Source organism: Takifugu rubripes, chromosome 13 (assembly GCF_901000725.2).
Source record: "Takifugu rubripes chromosome 13, fTakRub1.2, whole genome shotgun sequence".
NCBI lineage: Eukaryota > Metazoa > Chordata > Actinopteri > Tetraodontiformes > Tetraodontidae > Takifugu > Takifugu rubripes.
In genome coordinates, this window is record NC_042297.1 from 12,676,687 (window position 1) to 12,697,710 (window position 21,024).

At 45.4% G+C, this 21,024-nt stretch overlaps 1 protein-coding gene and 1 long non-coding RNA gene across 2 annotated transcripts in view; one reads left to right on the plus strand and one right to left on the minus strand.

Annotated features, from left to right (window-relative positions):
- Positions 1-20,611, plus strand: part of LOC101068019 (protein kinase C-binding protein NELL1) — a 160,053-nt gene extending 139,442 nt beyond the window's left edge. Inside the window, exons 16-21 of the mRNA XM_011609877.2 lie at positions 4,215-4,310; positions 10,649-10,789; positions 14,845-15,038; positions 16,097-16,273; positions 16,643-16,867; positions 17,351-20,611. Coding sequence (XP_011608179.1) covers positions 4,215-4,310; positions 10,649-10,789; positions 14,845-15,038; positions 16,097-16,273; positions 16,643-16,867; positions 17,351-17,401 — 884 coding nt within the window. The 3' untranslated portion in view covers positions 17,402-20,611. The remainder of the gene's footprint in view (positions 1-4,214; positions 4,311-10,648; positions 10,790-14,844; positions 15,039-16,096; positions 16,274-16,642; positions 16,868-17,350) is intronic.
- LOC115252215 (uncharacterized) lies at positions 7,394-10,713 on the minus strand. The gene is made up of 3 exons (XR_003890630.1): positions 10,631-10,713; positions 7,947-7,972; positions 7,394-7,598 (listed from the first exon to the last, which is right to left on the minus strand). It is a non-coding gene; the product is annotated as an uncharacterized lncRNA (long non-coding RNA).
- Positions 20,612-21,024: the final 413 nt, after the last annotated feature.

Below are 21,024 nucleotides of genomic sequence, written 5' to 3' on the forward strand. Positions count from 1 at the left end.
CACCCGCTCAACCCGCCAAAGATACATTATACGGGTAAAAAAAACAAAAAACAGACTTAACGCATCTTTAATCCATGTCATCCACCTGGCTGGAGTGCTCATTGTCTTGTAAGTGGGGTCATTATCTGTGATTTGAGTAAATGCTGAACAGAGAGAACAAGCCAGGGCTGGTGGCCTCCGCTCAGGTGCATCACAGAGACAGCAGAGTTTTAGCTCTCTTTAGTGAGCAGACACTTGTACAGTGGTACAAGTTAACTACTTTTCCAAATGTGCACGTTGGCCATGCTTCCACAGTGGCAGGAGTTCATTTGGATGATTACATCGCTGATGTTGCTGCTGCAGGGTTGAGTGACTCAATGATCACATACAGAAACAGAAAATCCGACATGACTCTGACCTTTCGTTGGCTGCCAGTACAGGCCACACCCACCAAACTACCTAGCACGCGTTCGGCCACCGTTGTGATGCAAAACTTCAACAGGAAATCTGCACAGATGACTGTTATTACTGTTCATCGGCAAACACGAGTGGGCTTATAATTGCGTTCTCTTTTTAGTTCCAGTTCGGTGCCTTGACATTTTTTTTTCCGGCACGTTGCCTTAAAGGGTCATGTAACAATCTGGAGTCTGGAAGAGTCCAGTTTTTTTTTTTTTTTTTTTTAAAGAAAAGAATATTGCATCTGTTGCTGTATCAAAAAGACCTAGGACTCATTCCCTAAATTCATATCCAAAAACTCAGCACGCTGTCTCCATTTGGATTAGGAAACACAGTCAACTTTTGATTTCCCTGGTGCACTTTTATGTCTTAAACTTCAGAAGTAGGTTGTATATCTCTTTCCTTCATCCAGATGGTTAGAGAAGTATTTGAGCATTCTGGGAACACCTTCAAACAATACCAAGTATTTTATCTTCAGAATAAACAGATGCTTCCTGCTATAACATTCATGTGAGAGACACAAACAGAGGGTGGTAGACGTGGCTGATCATCACGTCTGTCTTCAGACTGAATCCTTCAGCCACTGTTAAAGCAATGAACTTGAAACATTAGTCTTGGTCAGGGTGAAGATGGTCATCAGGGTGTGGATGTTGTCATTGAGCAGTGCGCCTTGACAGGACAGCTCTTTTTCTTTCTCTTGTCGTTCTTGAATTTGGCTTTCTCTCTGACATTCCTGCTCTTAATTCTGAAATGGATTCTTGGACACTCAATGACCGTGAATGTGGCTGTTAGTGGCTGCACAGAGCGAGATGATTCCATTCTCGCCACCCACTGGAAAGCAATCTAGGCCCATAATGGAAAACTCAAATAGCAAATCTCTGGTTATAAGCATGTCGGCGGAAATCACAAGTCAGCACCAGATTCAGCTGGCCAGTGAGAGAGTTTAGCTGGGGGTCGTGGGGACAACAATGAAGGCGGGAGCTCTCCTCCTCACTACCCCAGCAGGGGCTATTTGTCGCTGCAGGGTTCCTGCTAATGTGAGACGGAGGCGGAGTCAGGGAGGAGAGAAGAGGGTAGAAAATGTGAAAAGAGATTTGATACAGGCCGTCCAAAGAAGAGAGGAAGATGAAAGAGTGGAGAAGTCAGCAGTTACGGATAATAGGCAGGATTGAGATCGTTCCTGCAGCAGCAAAGCTGCATTCTGTCACTAATATCGGCGCTAAATCCCGGAGGTTCCTGTCAATGCATTGGAAAGCAACGTTGTCTTACCAACTACTGCGTAGAATATGTAACTCAGAAGGAGAAAAAAATGCACGGTAACTAACGACCATGTTGCCCAGCCCTCCATTCCTGCAAGGCAGAAGACCATTAGGTTGATGGAAGCAGGATGATAATTAGAGCTGGAGATAGATTGAGTCAATATAAGTGTAATTAATTTAAAGTGCGGTTTATTCGTACAGAAGCAATCACAATCCTAATGAGGACTGTGATAGAACTCTTTAGATTGTGGAACCAGTGGCATTAATAGCTTTAATAGCTTATGGCATGAGATTCTGTTTATATTTGTTGATATGTTGATATGTCTTTCTATAATCACTGTGTTTTTCACAAGTGTGAAACACCAGGATGATCACTGACTTGATTAGCTAATCAGTCTGCTTGATTAGAAACTAAAGAGTGATGGGTTTCTGCCCATATATTACACAAAATGTAAGTATTACTGAATTATTCAGCCCATTAAGGCTCATCTTTCAAATTGTGTCATTAATTAGGCTTTTAATTACGCCTGCTCACTTTTGGGCTCTTTAAGGAGAAACCACTCTTTCTCGACATCTTAGCACACTCAAATGCTTTCCTATTTTTAATTTTTTGTGTGGATAACTGGCCTGTGCCAGCTTACTCATACTCTCTTGCATTCCTTTCTCATTGTAGCCGGAGGCTCACAGAACACGCTGATGATTGTAGGGTGTTGCAGCATTGCTCTGAATCCAGTCGGACCTTTTGCAGGTTACTCCAGAAAAAAAGAACTGTGCCCCAGTCTGTTTTATAATTACAGCATGAGGAAAGATGTGACGCATTTCAAAAATTGTAGTAATGCCTTGAATACGCAAAAAAAAAAAAAAAAAATGCAGAACAGGCTTATCAGCCATGTTAGTCTTATATCAGTCAGTCATGTTGTTATGACCACTATTATTGGCTATAACAAGCTGTAAAGATATGATGCAAAGTGTAAAAGATATTTGTTTCCTGTAGCTGATAAGACGTCCTCAGGTGAATCACTGGCACCTCCAGTGCCCCCTACAGGAGTGGGGTGTCATTACAAGAGGGTGAAACTTAATGAATCAATACAGTGGCTCAGGAACACGAGCTCCAAACCACTCAGAATACTTTGTTTTTCTTCTTCTTTTGTGACTGATCTCAAAACACCATTAAGTCACATCACATGCCGCCTTGCCTTACTTTCAATCAGATTGCTTGAGACTGCATAGAAGGTCAGCAGGGCTCTCCCTTAGAGATAGGGTGAGAAGCATCCGGGAGGAGCTCGGAGTAGAGTCGCTGCTCCTCCGCGTTGAGAGGAGCCAGATGGGGTGGCTTGGGCATCTAGTCAGGATGCCCCCTGGACGCCTCCCTGGTGAGGTGTTCAGGGCATGTCCCTCCGGTAGGAGAACCCTGGGAAGACCCAGGACACGTTGGAGAGACTATGTCTCTCGGCTGGCCTGGGAACGCCTGGGGATCCCTCCAGATGAGCTGGAGGAGGTAGCTGGGGAGAGGGAAGTCTGGGCTTCTCTCCTTAGGCTGCTGCCCCCGCGACCGACCCGGATAAGCGGTAGAGAATGGATGGATGGATGGGATGCATAGAAGGTGAAAGCGACTGGTGATTCTGCTGGGTATATGGCTCTGTAGCGCATGTTGTGAAGAAGTTTGTCCTTGCAACTTAATATGTGCTTTTGAGGTCATTTAATTACATTCCGCATGTGTGTGTGTGTGTGTGTGTGTGTGTGTGTGTGTGTGTGTGTGTGTGTGTTTAGATTACAACTTGAAGGAGACTTCTCAGCATATAAAAGCAGTCCGCTTCCCTCAGAATAATTTTGTAAACATTCCTTCAGAACTTAGAACTAAATCAGTCAAATAGAAAGAACCTTCAACTTTGTGAGAGACTTAAATGCACCAGAGTAACATTGGATACCAATGATGTTGCTGACTTGAGCTTCGTTCGAGTAAAACTCTATAAAATTATGTTTTAAGGCCATGCTTGGATTTATTTTTTGAAAAAAAAGCAGTAGGCAGCACAGGGGTGCAGTGGTTGGCACTCACAGCAATAAGGACCTGGTGTCCAGGGCCTGTTCAGGTTCTCTCCAGGCACTCTGGCTTCCTCCCACTATCCAAAGGTATACATAGACTAATAATAACTCTAAATTGACCTTAGATGTGGCTGATTAGCTGATCAGATTATCACACACCCTCAAATTTCTCAGTGAATTTCTGGGATCATGTTGCCTTTTCCCTCTCTGGTCCACATTGAGGTTTACGATTATAATTTACTAGTTGCTCTTTTGGTGTTGCTCCGACAAAACGCGTTCATGAGAACCATCATTTGCCTGACAGCTAAACTGGCAAATGTGTGTTTCTGCTTTGAACTGCATTTAAAATAACAGCCATGGGAGCCACTTTGGATTTTTAATGCCTTCACACACACCCCAAACACACACACACACACACACACTTTTTTGTGGAGCTGCTGTGATACTGTGATGACCAATGAAACCTTGTGTTTTCAGCCTTCTGTGAGGATGGATGCAGAAGCGGAGGAACCTGTGTGTCTCCAAACACATGTGTCTGTCCCTCAGGATTTACTGGTCCCCGCTGTGAGACAGGTAAGCTGGAGACCCTCACCTTCTGCTCAGCCATAGTATGGATTTTTTTCTCCTTCCTTATCTTTTTCAATAGGCCTTTGTTTTTTTGCCTCCTGTTTTTTGCCATTCCCACTCTACATCCATGTTTATCCAAACAATCAGCCATCATTACAATCAAATATACCATTACATGTGAAGAAGCTAAGGTTTCCTGTTATTATGCCAACGGGAAACTGCAGGATGGATTTTAAAAAGGAAAATTATTTCAAAAGTGTTTTTAGGAGCAATGTGGTTTTCGTCCTGGTCGTGGAACAGTGGACCAGCTCTACAGCCTCAGCAGGGTCTTCGAGGATGCATGGGAGTTTGCCCAACCAGTCCACATGTGTTTTGTGGACTTGGAGAAGGCATTCAACCGTGTCCCTCGGGGGGTCCTGTGGGGGGTCCTCCGAGAGTATGGGGTGCCGGGCCCGCTGATACGGGGCCGTCCGCTCCCTGTACGATCGGTGCCAGAGTTTGGTCCGCATTGCTGGCAGTAAGTCGAACTCGTTTCCAGTGAGGGTTGGTCTCCGCCAGGGCTGCCCTTTGTCACCGATTCTGTTCATAATTTTTATGGACAGAATTTCTAGGTGCAGTCATGGTGTTGAGGGGGTCCGGTTTGGTGACCTCAGGATCGGGTCTCTGCTTTTTGCAGATGATGTGGTCTTGTTGTCGTCATCGGCCCGTGACCTCCAACTATCACTGGATCGGTTCGCCGCCGCATGTGAAGCGGCTGGGATGAAGATCAGCACCTCCAAATCTGAGGTCATGGTTCTCAACCGGAAAAAGGTTGAGTGCCTCAAGGGTCAAGGAGGAGATCCTGCCCCAAGTGGAGGAGTTCAAGTACCTTGGGGTCTTGTTCATGAGTGAGGGAAGAATGGAGCGGGAGATCGACAGGCGGATCGGTGCGGCGTCTGCAGTAATGCGGACTCTGCACCGGTCCGTAGTGGTGAAGAGAGAGCTGAGCCGAAAGGCGAAGATCTCAATTTACCGGTCGATCTTCGTTCCTACCCTCACCTATGGTCATGAGCTTTGGGTAATGACCGAAAGAACAAGATCACGGGTACAAGCGGCCGAAATGAGCTTCCTCCGTAGGGTGGCTGGGCTCTCCCTTAGAGATAGGGTGAGAAGCTCTGCCATCCGGGAGGAGCTCGGAGTTGAGCCGCTGCTCCTCCACGTTGAGAGGAGCCAGATGAGGTGGCTTGGGCATCTAGTTAGGATGCCCCCTGGACTCCTCCCTGGTGAGGTGATTAGGGCATGTCCCTCCGGTAGGAGACCCCCGGGAAGACCCAGGACACGTTGGAGAGACTATGTCTCTCGACTGGTCTGGGAACGCCTGGGGATCCCTCCGGATGAGCTGGAAGAAGTAGCTGGGGAGAGGGAAGTCTGGGCTTCTCTTCTTAGGCTGCTGCCCCCACGACCTGACCCCGGATAAGCGGTGGGTGGGTGGGTGGGTGGATGGATGGATGGATGGATGGATGGATGTTTTTAAAGCATCAACCTCCCTTTCTGGTTTGCTCGTTTTAATGGTAAAAGGCTTTCTGTAGTTCAATAATCAACTATTTTTTGACACAAGACTGCAGGGGGAAATAACCTTGATGGTAAAACAAATTAAGATGTCATCATGGAGCGTTGGAACAATTGAGAGAGTAATCAATGTCAAGCAGAATGCAGCACATGCCACAAAACCTTGCAATTAGCCTGGGACTCATTAATCTTCCAATAAACAGCAATTAAACAATCCATGATTAATGCTTATTAGTGTGGCAGGCTAATTCCTGTTATCCGAAAATACAGTATTGGATGGCGCAACGTGGCAGGCTTGGGTTTGCTTAGCAGCTGAAGGACAAACTGTGGCTCCAGTAAAAGCCAAATGCACCACTTCATCACCAATTCCCGTCATGCACAAGGATGGCGGAGAGCTTGAGTACGAATGAAAACTTAATGCTGGTTTGAGAGGCACGCGTGCAGTGGTTGGCAGGTTAATGCGCGGTGCCCTGCTGACCTTCGAAGGATACAGGAAGCAGCAGGAGAGTCTAGTCTGTGCTTTCTTCGTGTGTCTCTTACCGTCCAAGGAGATGACACGAGGATTCCATCAGAGGTCGGCGAGCAGAGCGATGGGACATGTGTTTGAATCCAGACCTGAGGGGAGGCATTCATGTGAAATACTGGAAATACTGCAGACCACATTTTACATAATGAAAGGGGAAAAAATCTTCACACCCATGTTGTAATGGCTCGATTATTATGCATCATAAAACATTTACATTCATCTATAACCATTTTCTAGAATAACGTTACCATGCTACCCCAACCCTCCTTTTCTCCTGATGTGTTGCCAAGGCAACTTGCATGAGCCGGAGGATTGACATGTTCTCTCAACACGTTTTAAATGTGTCTGATTGTCACTGCAGGTCTGCACACCATCAGTCTCACTGTCCACTGTCCTCGTGTGTGAAGCCGCTCATCGCTGCTGTGCTTTACAATACGATGCAGCTCAGAAACGTACATCTTTGACAGGCTGCGTAGCTTTGAGTTCTGGCATTTTATTAGACACACGTCATTTGATAAATATCATGCAGTAGCCCTTATGGGAATTAAAACGCTAACTGGTTCAGCCACACAAATTTCCTGGGTTATTAAAGGTGACGCAGGCCTTATTACTCTAAATGTGTCACCACATTTTCTGTGATGCTGTTTTAGCAGGTTGGTAAGGCTGGAATTAGTCTAATTACAGTATTTAAAAGCTCAAACAGACAGAGGATTTTTCCCAAGAGCTCGAGGATTAGATAAAGTCCGTATGAATTCATTTTTGCTTCCTCAGTGAGTTAGAGTTTGCGGACCTTCAAACGCTGTCAACGTCTGCAAGGAACCCCAGCAGGGAAAATCACAGGCAGAGCAGGAGGTCCTCAGTGCGCCTGTTTGTGTTGTCATGGAGGCCAACCGAAGGAAATGGGGAAATACAAGCCTTTGACATAGACACAGTTCAACACACAAACACTCTTTAAATACAGCCAAAGCAAACAAAGGAAAAGATTAATATTTAATGAAATAATCAAATGGGCTTTTGTAGCTTTAGCCCCCAGAGAAAGAAAAGACATGTGATGGAATAGGTGATTTAGCATTTGTTATAACAGGAATACATTTAGGAGAATAAATTATTCCAAGTTTGTCCGTGTGCCGTGTGATTTGAGTCGATGGTGGCAGAGCTGCTGGGCTTCACCTGCAGACCAATGGATGCCAGCCTGGTGCTGGTCTTCACTTGGTGATGTCCTGGAGAGAGAAAACACCTTTGAAACAGATGCCTGGGGTGGGTGTGTGTTGGAGATGTTCGCTCTATATTCAGCGCTTGATGGAGAAACAGCTCAGGCACTCACGGAGCTGCTGACTGTGGAAGCTAATGAGCTTACTGCAGTTTATGAAAAACACATTTGTTCACAGCAGAGGGATGAGCTGGGAGGTAATGGCATTAAAGGACTGAGCCTTAATTAACGAAGCGCTTTGAATTACAAACAGGTTATGAAAGGTAAACAGGATACTTGTGAAAATAGTTATTGTACTCTCTAAAAAAAGACTCATTTAAATTGTAACACAGTAGTTGTCAGAGCAGCAATTTCTTACCTCAAACTTGTGAATTCTCATGTTGGCTGTGAACATATGCACAAAAAAGGTCAAAAGACTCACACAGTCTACTTCTGTTGTTCTACACTGGTATCCAAGAGTAACACACATGCACACACACACACACACACACACACACACACACACACACACACAGAAGAAAGAGAAAAGGCTGAAGCAGTTGAAGAAGGAAAAAGTCATAATTGCAGACAATGAAATGCACCTTTTTTGCCTCAGAGGATGAAAGAAGATTTGCACAATTACAGTGGCCACATTCTGTAGCCCCGGAACACCTCGGAGGAAGAGTCACTTTTCATAAATTACGGACAGACGTGTTGGAGAGCGGAGCTAGATAATTGTTATTAGGAGGGGTGGAAGGAGTGTCAGCGGTTGTTTCGACGCTCTAGATGTTCAAAGGTGGCTTTTTTGCCTCTCTTCCTGTTATGATGGAGAAGCCGCCTATCTGCCGATGCAAAGCAGGAGTTTGAAGGGACAGAAAGTGCAGCCTCGACATGTTGCTATGTGTATTTGATGTCCAGCACGTTAGCAAAGAATCAATATGAATAAATGAATAATGATCTGATATCGACTGAATCGTCGTGAGGTGATTGTGCGTCAAACCTGCCTTTTCCTGTTGGGAGAACGAGCTTAAACAGTGGGTGGATATATTCTGTAGGTTAAATCTACTTTATACTCACTTCAGGCTTGTCTGCATGGTGCAGCAGCAATAATTTACCGATCGAATCGTTTTGTTTTTAGGAAGCTGCCTATTGTGATTTGCATCGTGTTCGGTTCAAACAGCCTTTAGAGATGCCGCATCTCCATCCTGATGCGTAGATCTTCTGCTCTTTTGTGAAGAGGTCAACCTCTCTCAGCCAGCCAGCCAGCAGTCATCTTTAATCTGGCCATGATCCGCTGGGATCTCAGTGATTGAATCTCATGGTGCTGCTCCGATAGGATCTCTGACCTGAGAGGCTGACAGACGGCAGCCCTCCCAGCGGTTGTCACGTCTTATTACCTACAGCAGAACCACGAGGCGCCCGGCTAAACGGCTCACCCAGAGACCCGTAAATGTCTGCAGCAAGTGAAATGTGAGTGGGTGATTTTCGGTGCTTTGTGCTCTTGTCACCTAAAGATTACTCTCAATAGCTAAACACCTTCATGGAAATGCCCGGCGGATGATCGGGTCAGCACAAGTGGGTTCATCTGACCCACCACGAACATAGGTCAGGGATGGCTCAAGGCGCTGACCTCCGCAGATCCCAATCCATCCAGCCATTCCTGGAATATCCGAGATCATTGTGTAGAATATGGGGTCAAGACGATCAATCCATGGTGGTATTTCTGCCGGGGCTGGACAAACATAATCTTTACATGTTCTCCATCAGCTCAGGTTGTCTTCTGTTGGGATCATGTCTCACCAGGGACCACCTGCTTTTCACCCTGACCATTGTCATTCATATTTTCACCAATACAGACACGTTAGGAGCCGTTCAGACGGGTCAGAGGTTTTAAGAGGAAGGTTTTAGGAGATTTACATTTGGAACAATCTTCTTCCAGTCGATCATTGAACATGATGCTCTCTGTACGGATTTATGGAAGTTTGCGCTCATTCTCTAGAAAGTGGAAAAACTAACAACACGCCTCCCTTTGATTCCATTAGAGTTCAAAGAAGTACAGGTATTTGCGGAGCGGCAGAGGTGGATTTCCTCCTCTTTGATAATGAGATAGCAAACAGATGACAGTACTTTGCTAGCTTTACGTTTCTTCTGATACAGTTTGCATTTGTGTGAGTGTAGATGTGACTGAAGGTCGCGCCTTAACCACAAGGGTGTGTGCAGCTATTGGATTTTTACATCCAGAAGTGGGGAAGCTGCAGATGAGAAGCCGAGCTCGGGCCATACATAATGGATGAGAGAGATTTACTCTCTCGAGAAAGAGTGACGACCTCGCGGCTCTGGGCCAGGCGTGCCTATGCATACTGCATGCCAGAGACAAAGTGAGCTAAGCAGAAAGAGCAGAAGGTACGAGGAGGGGAAAATATAGAGAGGCCTAGCGAAGAACTGATTCTGCAGACTAACAAGTTCGAGACTTTGGCTGTGTCTATAATCACACACTGGCTCCCTCTTCACTACCCTCTACTTAGCGAGCCGGCCCGACTGAACTCAGTGATGAGCTGAAATTCTGCTTTACGGATACTCAGCTGCGAAGCTGTATTCTTTGTCATTGTGTTGCGCAATAAATACGAAATCAGCGCTGGATAATTTGAATATTTATGAATCACTTTGCGGTTGTTTGTTGATGTACTATTATGTCATTAATATTCCCTTTCATTATTAATAATTAGCATGACAGCCAGCTTCTTGCATACATCCACAAATGCTAATAGGATATTTTGCTTGGTTAATGGTTGTCCACTACTTTTCACAATGCATTATGGGATGCATTGACTGCAGAGAATACAGTGATCCTGGCTTAACATTGGAAAATGTCTACAAAACGGTGCATCCACTACAGAGTGCCCTATAGTGGGTATAGGGGAGGCTTCAGGCAGAGCGCTTGACTCCTGCTCTCTGGCGAGCGAAGAGACTTCGGGACACTTGAATCTGATTGGACACGTGTCCAAAATGGGGACGAACAGAAATAAAGCTGCAATGAAAGGTGTGAGGTTTGTGTTCTGATACCTGCCTATATGTCCTCAGATATCGATGAGTGTGCGGAGGGCCTGATCCAGTGCCACAACCACTCCCGCTGTGTCAACCTGCCCGGCTGGTACCACTGCGAGTGCAGAAGTGGTTTCCATGACAATGGCTCCTACCTGCTGGATGGAAGCTCCTGTATTGGTGAGGACACATTGAGCTGCTAGCACCGTTTGCTCTTTTGCTGCGTGAATGCTGAATGGCATCTTCTTTAAGCCTCTCCTGTTCATAAACAGTCAAAAAAATAAGTGATTCAGTGGAAATAGTCATTAAAACGGGTGAATAGAAAGTTTGAGTGTCGCAAAAAAGACATTTTCTGCTGTAACAAGAGCCAGAGCAGCTTTCACAACCCAGGATCTGCCTGCAAAAATGCAATATTTCTCATTCCACTGTGACATTTGTAGAATATTTACACCAACAGTGAGCAGTTTGTCACATTTTGTGGAAGGCTGTGAACTGTAGCAATGATACCTTTAATTTAAAGGATCGTTTCTCGATGGTAAAGGTCACATTTATGGATTCATTCCAGATACATTCTCCACTCAAATGCAGTATTTCTATAAAATAACAACATCAATTATGTACACAGCCAAACTCAACATACTGTAGATACCTAATCCAATCATCTGCCTTCCTTTGAAATCTGCCCTTTAGCTGTAGAACTTTACTTTAGTGAATAAAAAAGAAAATTGCTGCTTTTGTAACAGACACATTTCTTACACAGGTTGCTGCAAACATCGGTGCAGTTTCGCACCATAAAAGAGCAGCGTGCTTCCTTTATTGTTTAGTTTCTTCGCCGTCGTTCAGTTTGTTCCACTATTACCTTGAGATAACTGCCCAAAAAAGAAAAGCCTTGGTGTTATTGTTTAGGTTTCACGATGGCTGCGGGGTCTCTAACTGCTGTGAAACCAACAACGGAAATAAGTTCTTGCTGTGGTCAGCTTACATGTAATTACTCGTGAGCACTTCAGAGGACTCGTTTTCTTTGATAAAGTGACGTAAAACAGAAAAAAAAATATTTCTGGGGAATGCTTCTGTTCTCAGCTCTGACAAAATAATTATTTAAACACACGCCACCCAGTCTTTGAGTCATGAGCCAATAAGACTGACCTGTTGCTGTGTGTTTACCCCCCCCCCCCCACCGCTCTGTGTTTCTAATGTCCTGGTGGAATGCTGGCAAGCACGAGATTACATGTGAAGAATCATTTCATCAAATCAAACACTTTTTAATCAAGATGTTGAATAAATTCTTACGGGAACAATGTGTCTGTTGTGCTGTCAGCCTCCAAAGCTGGAGAGGCATATGCAAAAATAATCATGTAGATTAACCAACCCACCGCAGAAAACAGGAAGAAATAGAGATGGCATCACACCTTCTTGGAAAAAATCTAATTAATTAAGCTGCTGGCGGGGGAGACAGAGATTCAGGTGCAGAAATTGGGACCAGTGACAGTTTAATCGCGTCTTCCTTCTCTCTAATATCTCCCAAACAGGGGAGGCAAACCGGAACTGCGATTTCTAAATGAGTGAAAAGGCCCAAAGCAAAGAACAGAAGCGCACTAATCAGGAAAGAAACTTCAGGCAGCGTGTTCGCCAACAGAGTGACAACCACAAAAGCAATAATTAGCCAAACAGAAGAGACTAATGGGAAAACACGCTCTTTTCTCTGTGCAGTCCTTTAATTGTGTAAATAATTTAATTTGTAACCTCTTTGAGGTTGTTTCAGAATAGCTTCAATAGAGTTGAGCGCAACTTTGCGACGCACAGACGCAGAGCTCCGCGTCCGTGCACTAATTCAGAGATGCAAACACTGGAACGTTTAAACCACAACAGGTTTTCTTGTTTCTCTAAAAATGAGCGCTTTGTCGCAGCGTTGAGCATCACGCCGTCCTGTCGGCTGCCGTCGAGTCTTTCCCTGTTCAGCACATCAAGATACAGGCTATAAATGCTCCGTCCAGCCCGTAGGAAGCTGCTGCTTTTGACAAATCTTTTGAAATTTAGAGCGATTGCTATATTTTACAGTGCTCTCTATTGAGAGCGTGCGTGTGTAATAGTTTTACATATTACGACGCCGCAGACACTAAATCACACGACACTATTACAGTGTGTCAGGAAGCATTACGTTTCAGTCGTCAAAATGGATGTTTCTGTCGTAACTTTTCATTAGGTTCTATTACCTCTTATCGTGCTGCGGAGGAGCGGAGCGTCTCCACGCAGCAGCGCTTTTGTTTTATGACAGAGCTGCAGCCCAGAACGTGCACGGCGGAGGCTTTATGGACAGGCAGGTGGCTTTAATAAACACGCTCTGCATAAAGATAAGGGAAAACGCCATAAAGTGCGGCACGGGGCCGTGCACGTAATCATTTTCTCTGGCTCTGCCATTTACAGGACCTCTCCATATGTGCTGCCTGGAGACCAGCCATCTAAAGAGAATTTAAATAGTCAGATACCCAACTTTATGATGGCTCCTAATTGCCAGCATTTGTCAGAGGGATGTATTTGTTTTGCTTTATTAGGTTGCGTGCGTGTGTGCGGGTGCATGTGTGTGCACACGCCTGGATTAACGCGCATGTGCTGTTATTAGCAGTGCTTTCCTATGTGCTCAGCTAATTTCTTTAAAGGGCTTTTGTGTTGTAAGTTGTAAGATTGTCTTTCAGCGTCTCCTTGTACCCCCACACCTCATCACCGGGCAACAGCTCACGGCTGAATGAGGCAAATGTAGCATGAAGAGTATTAAATCTTCACCGGCAGAGGTACAGTATGCCTCGCTGGCTGATGCGGATTTCATTTAGCATATGCAAATATGCTGTCACCGGCAGGCTAAATTCTCATCTGACTTGTTTGCTTTTGTGTGTGTATCTGGAAAACTGGGTGATGCTCCCAATTACTGCATTAGCGGCGTAACAGGATGTTGTTACAGCTGCAGAGGGAAACAGGCAACATCAGCCTTCTGCATCTGAGGACGCAAACTATGGTGGAGCGTTTGGTTTCAGTGTTAGCAGTTAGAAAAAAATCCACCTAATGACTTTAATTAGTCCTGGTTAATCTCAGATTTGATATAAGGTACTTCTTATATCACTGATGTACTTCTTTGAGAGGTGTTGCTAGCAAAGAAAAGCTGAAAAATCTCTTTCAAATCAGCCATAAGTAAACCAGCGCGCTGCTGCTGTTGCTGCCTCCTTACCATGCACACATACATTTCTTACAACTAAAAAAATAAATGCTGGTTTTCTCCTTTGTTCAGAAAGCGGTGTCGTGCTGTCAGCGGCGCGTGGGTGTGATCGATGTCTGCAGGCAGCAGGTGCTGGCAGGAGAGAGCAGCGCGCCTGTCGGAGGGACTCTGGTCTTTTTCCTCTCGTTATGAGGAAATAAAGAGTGTTAAATGTCACGGCTTGATAAAAGCAGGGGCAGACTTTTGTCACCCCGTTTCCTGCGCCGGGCTGATAAAGAAAACCAGATGGAAATGCTGTCTGTCAGCTCCCCTCTTTCAGTTTGTGCAGAAGAAAAGTGGGTAAAAGCTGACAAGTCAGTCCTCCGATGGTCAAACTGGTCAAACTGCTTTATGTGACCAGGGGTCAGCTGTGTTTGTTTAGCTGGTTTACTTTGGTGTCAGACATAAGAAGCATGATGTGTGTGTGTGTGTGTGTGTGTGTGTGTGTGTGTGTGTGTCTCTATTTATTTGGAGGGATGATTAAATGGACTTGAGGGCTAAAATAGTAATTTCTGTGCAACGCAAATGATTACAAATGTCTCGGCTGGTACTTGCCGGGCTCCTTGCCAGGAAAGGTAAATATTTCCTCAGGGTGAGCTGCCTTCTCTGTCCAACACTCCAGTTCTAAATGTCACTTAATGTATTCGGCATAAATAAATATGCTGATGAGCACCAGAATATTACTTCTAACATAATTTAAATGATTGCTGTGTGTGTTTCTACATGGTACATTGCAGGATGCATATTTCACTAGCAAAGTGAGGACATTTGTGAGACATTTTGGGTGATTGTAGCAACCACGAAAGGCTCTTTTAGGGTTTTAAGGTCACATTTGGGTGTAGAATAAGAAGCAGGAGATGCATGAATGGTGAGGGAATGGTGAGAGATGCTGAGGGTCCTTACAAAGATGGAAACTCAAATGATCACGAAAAACGCCCAGAAGTACCTCTTCCGACACGTTTCAGTTTCCTGTGACTCTGCTTTCCAGACGTCGACGAGTGCAGCTTGCAGACACACACTTGCTGGAACCACAGCGTGTGCGTCAACCTCCCGGGAAGCTACGACTGCGTGTGCACGTCCGGTCCAGGATGCAGCGGCGACTGCCCGCAGGAGCGGGGCATCAGACGCAACGGAGAGGACTGGAAACCCAGCTTCGACCGCTGCGCTATCTGCTCCTGCAAGGTAGGGCGTGCGTGGATACGCTCTCCCGCTCCACTACAGTTATTACACGGTAATAGACGGTAGTATCTGTGGCAGCTGTCGGTGCGCCTTCACTGTCGGGTTTCTGGCTGCAACGCTTCGTTATCTGTGCGCACGTTCTTTTTGTCCTGTTGAAAGAGGACACAGGAAGACACGCCAAAACAACCGAACATTACTGAGCTCCGCTCATGACCTTTGCTCCGCCGCAGAGGGCAAACCCGCCACCGTCCCGCCCGGACCTTCATTAGATCCGTGACTTATGATACAGATTGCGGCTGTGTTGGCGAATGACCCACCTGTGGCCACCGCGAGGGTGATAATGATTCTTCTGGAGGTTAAAAAGCTGATTTTACTCACAGAGGAAGCTATTTAGATCATTAGAGATGCGTCCTCAAGAGCTACAGAAGAGCCGTTAGTTGACGTCATTTTGTGTGTTACAAGTTTGAGGGGAATCGAGATTTAGTTCTGAAAGTCAGAGGCTGTAGGAAGGAAAGCGAAAGGGAGCGTCGCTGCTGAGCTCTTCTGGGTTTCAGAGCCCAGTTTTACACGACGAACGTGTGTTTTTAGATGCCTGCGTTCAAAATTCCCACTTTTAACGCTGGTTGTGATTTGTGTAGCAGGACAACACACACTGGTTAAAGTGTAGGTTCCACACAGCGGTTTCAAGGCTTCCATACATTTAAAGTACCATTTCCACATCTCCATTACTCTGCTCCCACTGGGCCAGACAGTCTGGGCTCCAGGGAGGACACGTTTTCCTCAAATGCAGTTGGGAGAGATCACAGCAGCTGATTTGGATCCAGCAATTTCTTCTGCACTCAAAAGCCATATTTGCTTCATTTGTGAGGCTCAAATTGCTTTTAGAAAGTGGAGATTGGTGACACACAAACACACCTCAGCTTTCTCGTACAGTTCTTGAACTCAGTGCTGGAAAAGCCCAGTAGTGCCTCTATGGGACTCGATACTCCACAGACAGCTGCAGAAGGCCTGTGGACCACCCAGTTTACACAACAGTGACCTCTGTGACCTCTGCTGTGTAGGACGGCCACACGTACTGCAGGCGAAGACCCTGCGATTGTGGGGACCCAGACCAGGATCTCTTCTGCTGCCCCAGCTGCGACAACAGACCCAGCAGTCAGTGCCTGGACCAGAGCGGACGCACCCTCTACCCCAGCGGAGCGTCCTGGCTGTACGGCTGCCAGCAGTGCCGCTGCCTGGTCAGTACACAGAACTCTCCCGGCTCACTCGAGCCCAAACAGAACCATCGGAATATCCGTGGTTGTAACACGTGAGCTGCTAAGTAGCGATGAGGCTAAAACTGTTGTCAGAGCTGACTTACAAATGACTTTCAGCCATAATTCCATTGATGAGTTGAGCGATGTAGCAAAAACAGCTACCTGCTAATGCCAGAAATGTCAGAAATAGTTTGAGTCGCAGCATAAAAAATGATCTGCCTGCGTGGGTGTGTTTGTGGTTGGGGCAATTACCCCCCCCCCCCCCATTAATGAGAAACTGGCAGGTGAGCTGAGTCTGCGATTCTCACATCTATTCTCTCGCTTCCTTTTCACCTGCGTGCGTCTCTGCAGGAGGGGGAGGTCGACTGCTGGTCCCTGGTCTGCCCCGTGCTGGTGTGTGAGTACACCGCGGTGGTGGAGGGCGAGTGTTGCCCGCGCTGCGTCGCAGACCCCTGCCTGGCTGACAACCTGTCATATGACATCCGACAGACGTGCCAGGACCCCGCAGGCGTCATGCGTCTCAGCGGAGACACCTGGCATATGCCTAACTCACCTTGTACCACCTGCAAGTGTAAGGTAGGGGGAAGAAAGACGCTTTCTTCTTTGTTTGCTTCAAAACAGATCTGACTCAACAAATCTGTTCATCTTCACTTTCTTTGACCTGTTTTGTGTGTTTGGGGCATTTACATGTGTAAATTGAGGTGGCTAATGTTAGCATTGCTAGCTTCTGTTTCACGTGAGACAGTTATAAAACATGTTAAGTGCTTTTTAAAAATAGTTTTCAAGGAAATAATACTGAGATTTGATGCTTTTCGGGTGATAAAAGTGACATTATAGTGTTATCAGTTTACTGATAACTCAGTTCTGAGCGTAACAGCCACACCAGAAGTTTAACAGATGGACTGCAGTGGTTATATGATTGCAAATTGTGTGAACTGACCTGTTTTAATACCTTAATGAAATCACACATATTTTTAACTTTTTATCCAGCTGGACGCTAGCTGCACTATTATGCACAATTATCACGATTTTTCTTTGCTCTCTCTTCCTGCGGCTCAGAACGGGAATGTTTGCTGTTCAGTGGATCTCGACTGCCTTCAGAACAACTAAAGCCGTCCTCCTACTCCCGCTCCTCCTCCTTTCATTCCTCCTCTTCTCTTCGCTATGGGACTGCCACGCCCCTCCTCTTCAGTCTGACAGGATGATTAAACAAACTAACGCACGGCGTAAATCCACACACACACACACACACACACACACTGCACAGACTGGACTTTCAAGGCTGTTCTTTTCTTCGGAAGCAAACAGCTAGCCCGCGCAGGTGCGTGCCTACGTGTGCGTGCCTACGTGTTTGTGTGTGTGTGTGTGTGTGTGTGTGTGTGGTGTGGCTGGAATCACATTAGTGTTCTGTAAATGTAAATGTGTCGTTTCTATCACCGTGTCTGATCCATTTCGTCCAGCCAAACCAGTTGATCGGGGCAAAGGTTTCCCAGTTGAGACTCTGAGGCGCTCCAGCGGTCTGCGTGGCCTAAATATGGACTCCATGTTTGTTTGTAAAGTTGGAGGTCACCATAACGTGATCTTTTCATGCTCAGTTTGAAAGAGGACCCCCCCCCCCCCCCCCCACACACACACACACACACACACACACTGGCTGTTCTCCATGTGTCTGTATGCAGTTAATTCACACACCAGCACTTTCAGCTGGTTTGTCGGGCGACATTAGCGGCATTTTTAGCATAGCATGTTTGTTTTGTTTTTTTGTTCTGGTTCATCATGATTCATTCTTAACCTTCACGATTTATTATGTAAAAATGACGCAAGTCCCTGCTCAAACTGTACAATAGTATATCTGAATGTGGAATTGATTATTATTACTGATTATTCCAGGCTGAACTTGGTTTCTTTTATAAAGTTCTAAAGCTTATTTACAGCCTTGATTTTTATTTCTTGTGTTCCCGACAAGCGTCTGTGCATCCATGACATCAGGTTTTCTCCCCTGACCCATCTGTTCAGCTGTCAATCGTGTGATTTTAGCTTTGAGTAGAGAGGAAAAATTGAACATATTCTAAAATGACCTTGTCAGGATCAGGTGTAGCACGGAGCGTAAAGGAGCGGCAGTTAATTAACGCTGCGTCATGCTAGCCTGGATCTTTATATGCCAGCAGGTCCCTGCGTGTCAGACTCGTTCTCACACCTCCAGTCATATTAACGCAGGAGTTTCCATGATCTTCCTTCTGCGCTTCCTGCTCATTTGCCGCCGAGCTGCTGTGCTCCACACCTCACAGCCTCAGCTCGTCCCCGTCATGTCACCTTCATCGCCCCGCATGTCCACATCTGTAGCTTTCATTTTTCAGATATCAGGACACAGAAATCTGACTTCAGAGTCCTTTCGTGTTTAATAAAAGCTGTATAATTCAGTTTGAGGCGAGCACGTTCCCTGAAGGCAGCATTTGTTTCCTTTCATTTCAGCATTTTCTCTTTTTTTTTTACATCACGGAACAATATTGTGGCAGCTCCCCCGGGAGGAGACGAGTCCACATATGGCTGGAGGGCAGCGTGCAGGGTTCCATTTTTAAATCTGAAATCTGTTTAGGGTTGAAGACACCTACGTCCATTTGGATGTTATTGTGATGACATCATCCACTGACTTGCCCTCCTTCTCCCCTCTTTTCATCCTGCTTCTTTTCATTTCTTCATGCAACCTCAATCATCTTCCTCCTTTCACATAAACACCCTCGTCTCGTCCCTCTCTCCCCTTACCTGTCTGACCTGCACCTTCCCTGTAACGCACGCCTTTCTAATCCCATTTAATCCTCTTCACTCCAGCAAAATCTCCCCATCTTTGACTCCTCCGTCTCTGGTTTCTCCTCCTCTGCTGTTCATCATCAGAATAAACGGCGGTGGCGCGTTGTTGCCCTCGCTGAAGGCGTCAGTATGAGGGCAGATAAACCTATTCAAAACTAAAACTCACTAGAGATGCAGGACGGACACTTGTCCCTCTTTCCATCGTCTTTTTCTCCTCTTTTTGCACCATGTAATCGAGGTTCAGTCTTACTTTGCCTCCACTTTCTTTCCCCTAAACTCATATTTAGTTGCTTCTTTGCTAATCATCACCATGTTTTATTTAAGCAACAGTCCAGAAATGGTGTTTTTGGTGTTTTTAATGACTAATCCTGTCACTCAGAACGCTTCAGCGCCATTAAATCTGATGTAGAATCAGTTTAAGAGACGTGTCCGGACTGTTGAGGTGCAGATTTGACACTCAGAGACAGAGGCACTCGGTGTGCGCGGCCACTTTGTCTCATCGAGGATCTTTCCAAGTGGAATATTTTCAACAGGAGCTGCTCCGACAGACCAGGCTGGTAAAAAACCCTCAATAATGGGTAAAAACTTTCAACATTCCTTTTTCATTTTAATCCCAAATCATCTCGTGCTCCCTCAAAGAAAACCCTTTTTCCCACCACGCTCAGTGACTGTCCCGGTGTCCCTGTCTCGTCCTCGTCCATCCGTGTGTCTCTGCACCCGTCTTCATCCCCCCCCCCCTGTAAATCTGACACAGTGCACACAAAAGTCGAGTGATGTAACCGTATCTGTGCTCATCACGTTTAACGCAGCAGTGGACATTTGTTCAGTCCCACAAATCTTCAGACGTTTGAGTTGATATGGGATTGGAGGACTTCTGTAAAACACTATCTGTGTGTAAATGTTTTTACATGCTGCCCATGATGACATGATACCGTTTGACCTTTTTGAATTAGCATTGTGTTCATGTTAATTGTAGTTGACTGACTTTTCTTTGGTCAGGTAGGTTCTGTTATGCTGTAAATACTGTGTAAAGTGGAGGATTCTGTAAAAAGAGCAAACAATGTGAATAATTTTCACTAGAGCTTCTTCTAGGACCATGTGCAAGTCTGTGTAACAGAGAAGAACATTTTTATTGTTTTTACTATTTCTTTATTTTTCTATTGTTGCCTTAACCCCTTTAGTGTCTATGATAGTTTGGTGTCCTCATTGTTTTATTGGGTCTTTTATTGATTTGACTGTTACACGTGTGCACGTGTGACTGTTGCCACATTTATGATCTGCTCGCAGATGGAGGGAAGAGCTGACAGAAGTGAATCATTAAGACTAAATCTTTTTTTCAAATTTTAACACTTGTCTGTAATAAGAAAATGGAAACTTCTCCTGACGTGAACAGAAAAACCAACTATGTACATGTTTAAAAATGTTGAGAATCACTTTGTTATTCTTGTCGGTTCCAATTGAAAAAAAAAAATTCAATAAAAATAAAATTTGCCATGGCTCATCTTGCCTAAAGTTTGGTTGGTCAATTGGGCCAAACAATTTCCTCAAAGTTTCCTGTACTGACTGAGAAACTGCGTTTTTTTCTGCCTTTGAAAGTCAGGTTGGCAATTCCGATTGCTCAGGATCCCCCGTGTAAGCTAGCTTGCTAGACGCTAATGATAATTGCTAAATTAATTAGTTCTGACCTTTTAAGTTTTTCCTGGTGGAAGTCTGAAGGACATTATGCTGCAGTGCACGTGAAGACTTGACAGCAACTAGAACCATTCTGATGGAAGTGAAAACGTGGGACTAAACGATGCTGTTGAGATTCAGATGCTTCAGCGTGTTTTTTACTGACATGAGGAGTCTCTCCATGTCTCTTTATTCTTACATTAGTGGAGTCCACTGAGATGTACTTAAAAGGTCAAAGGTCATTTGACGCAGTG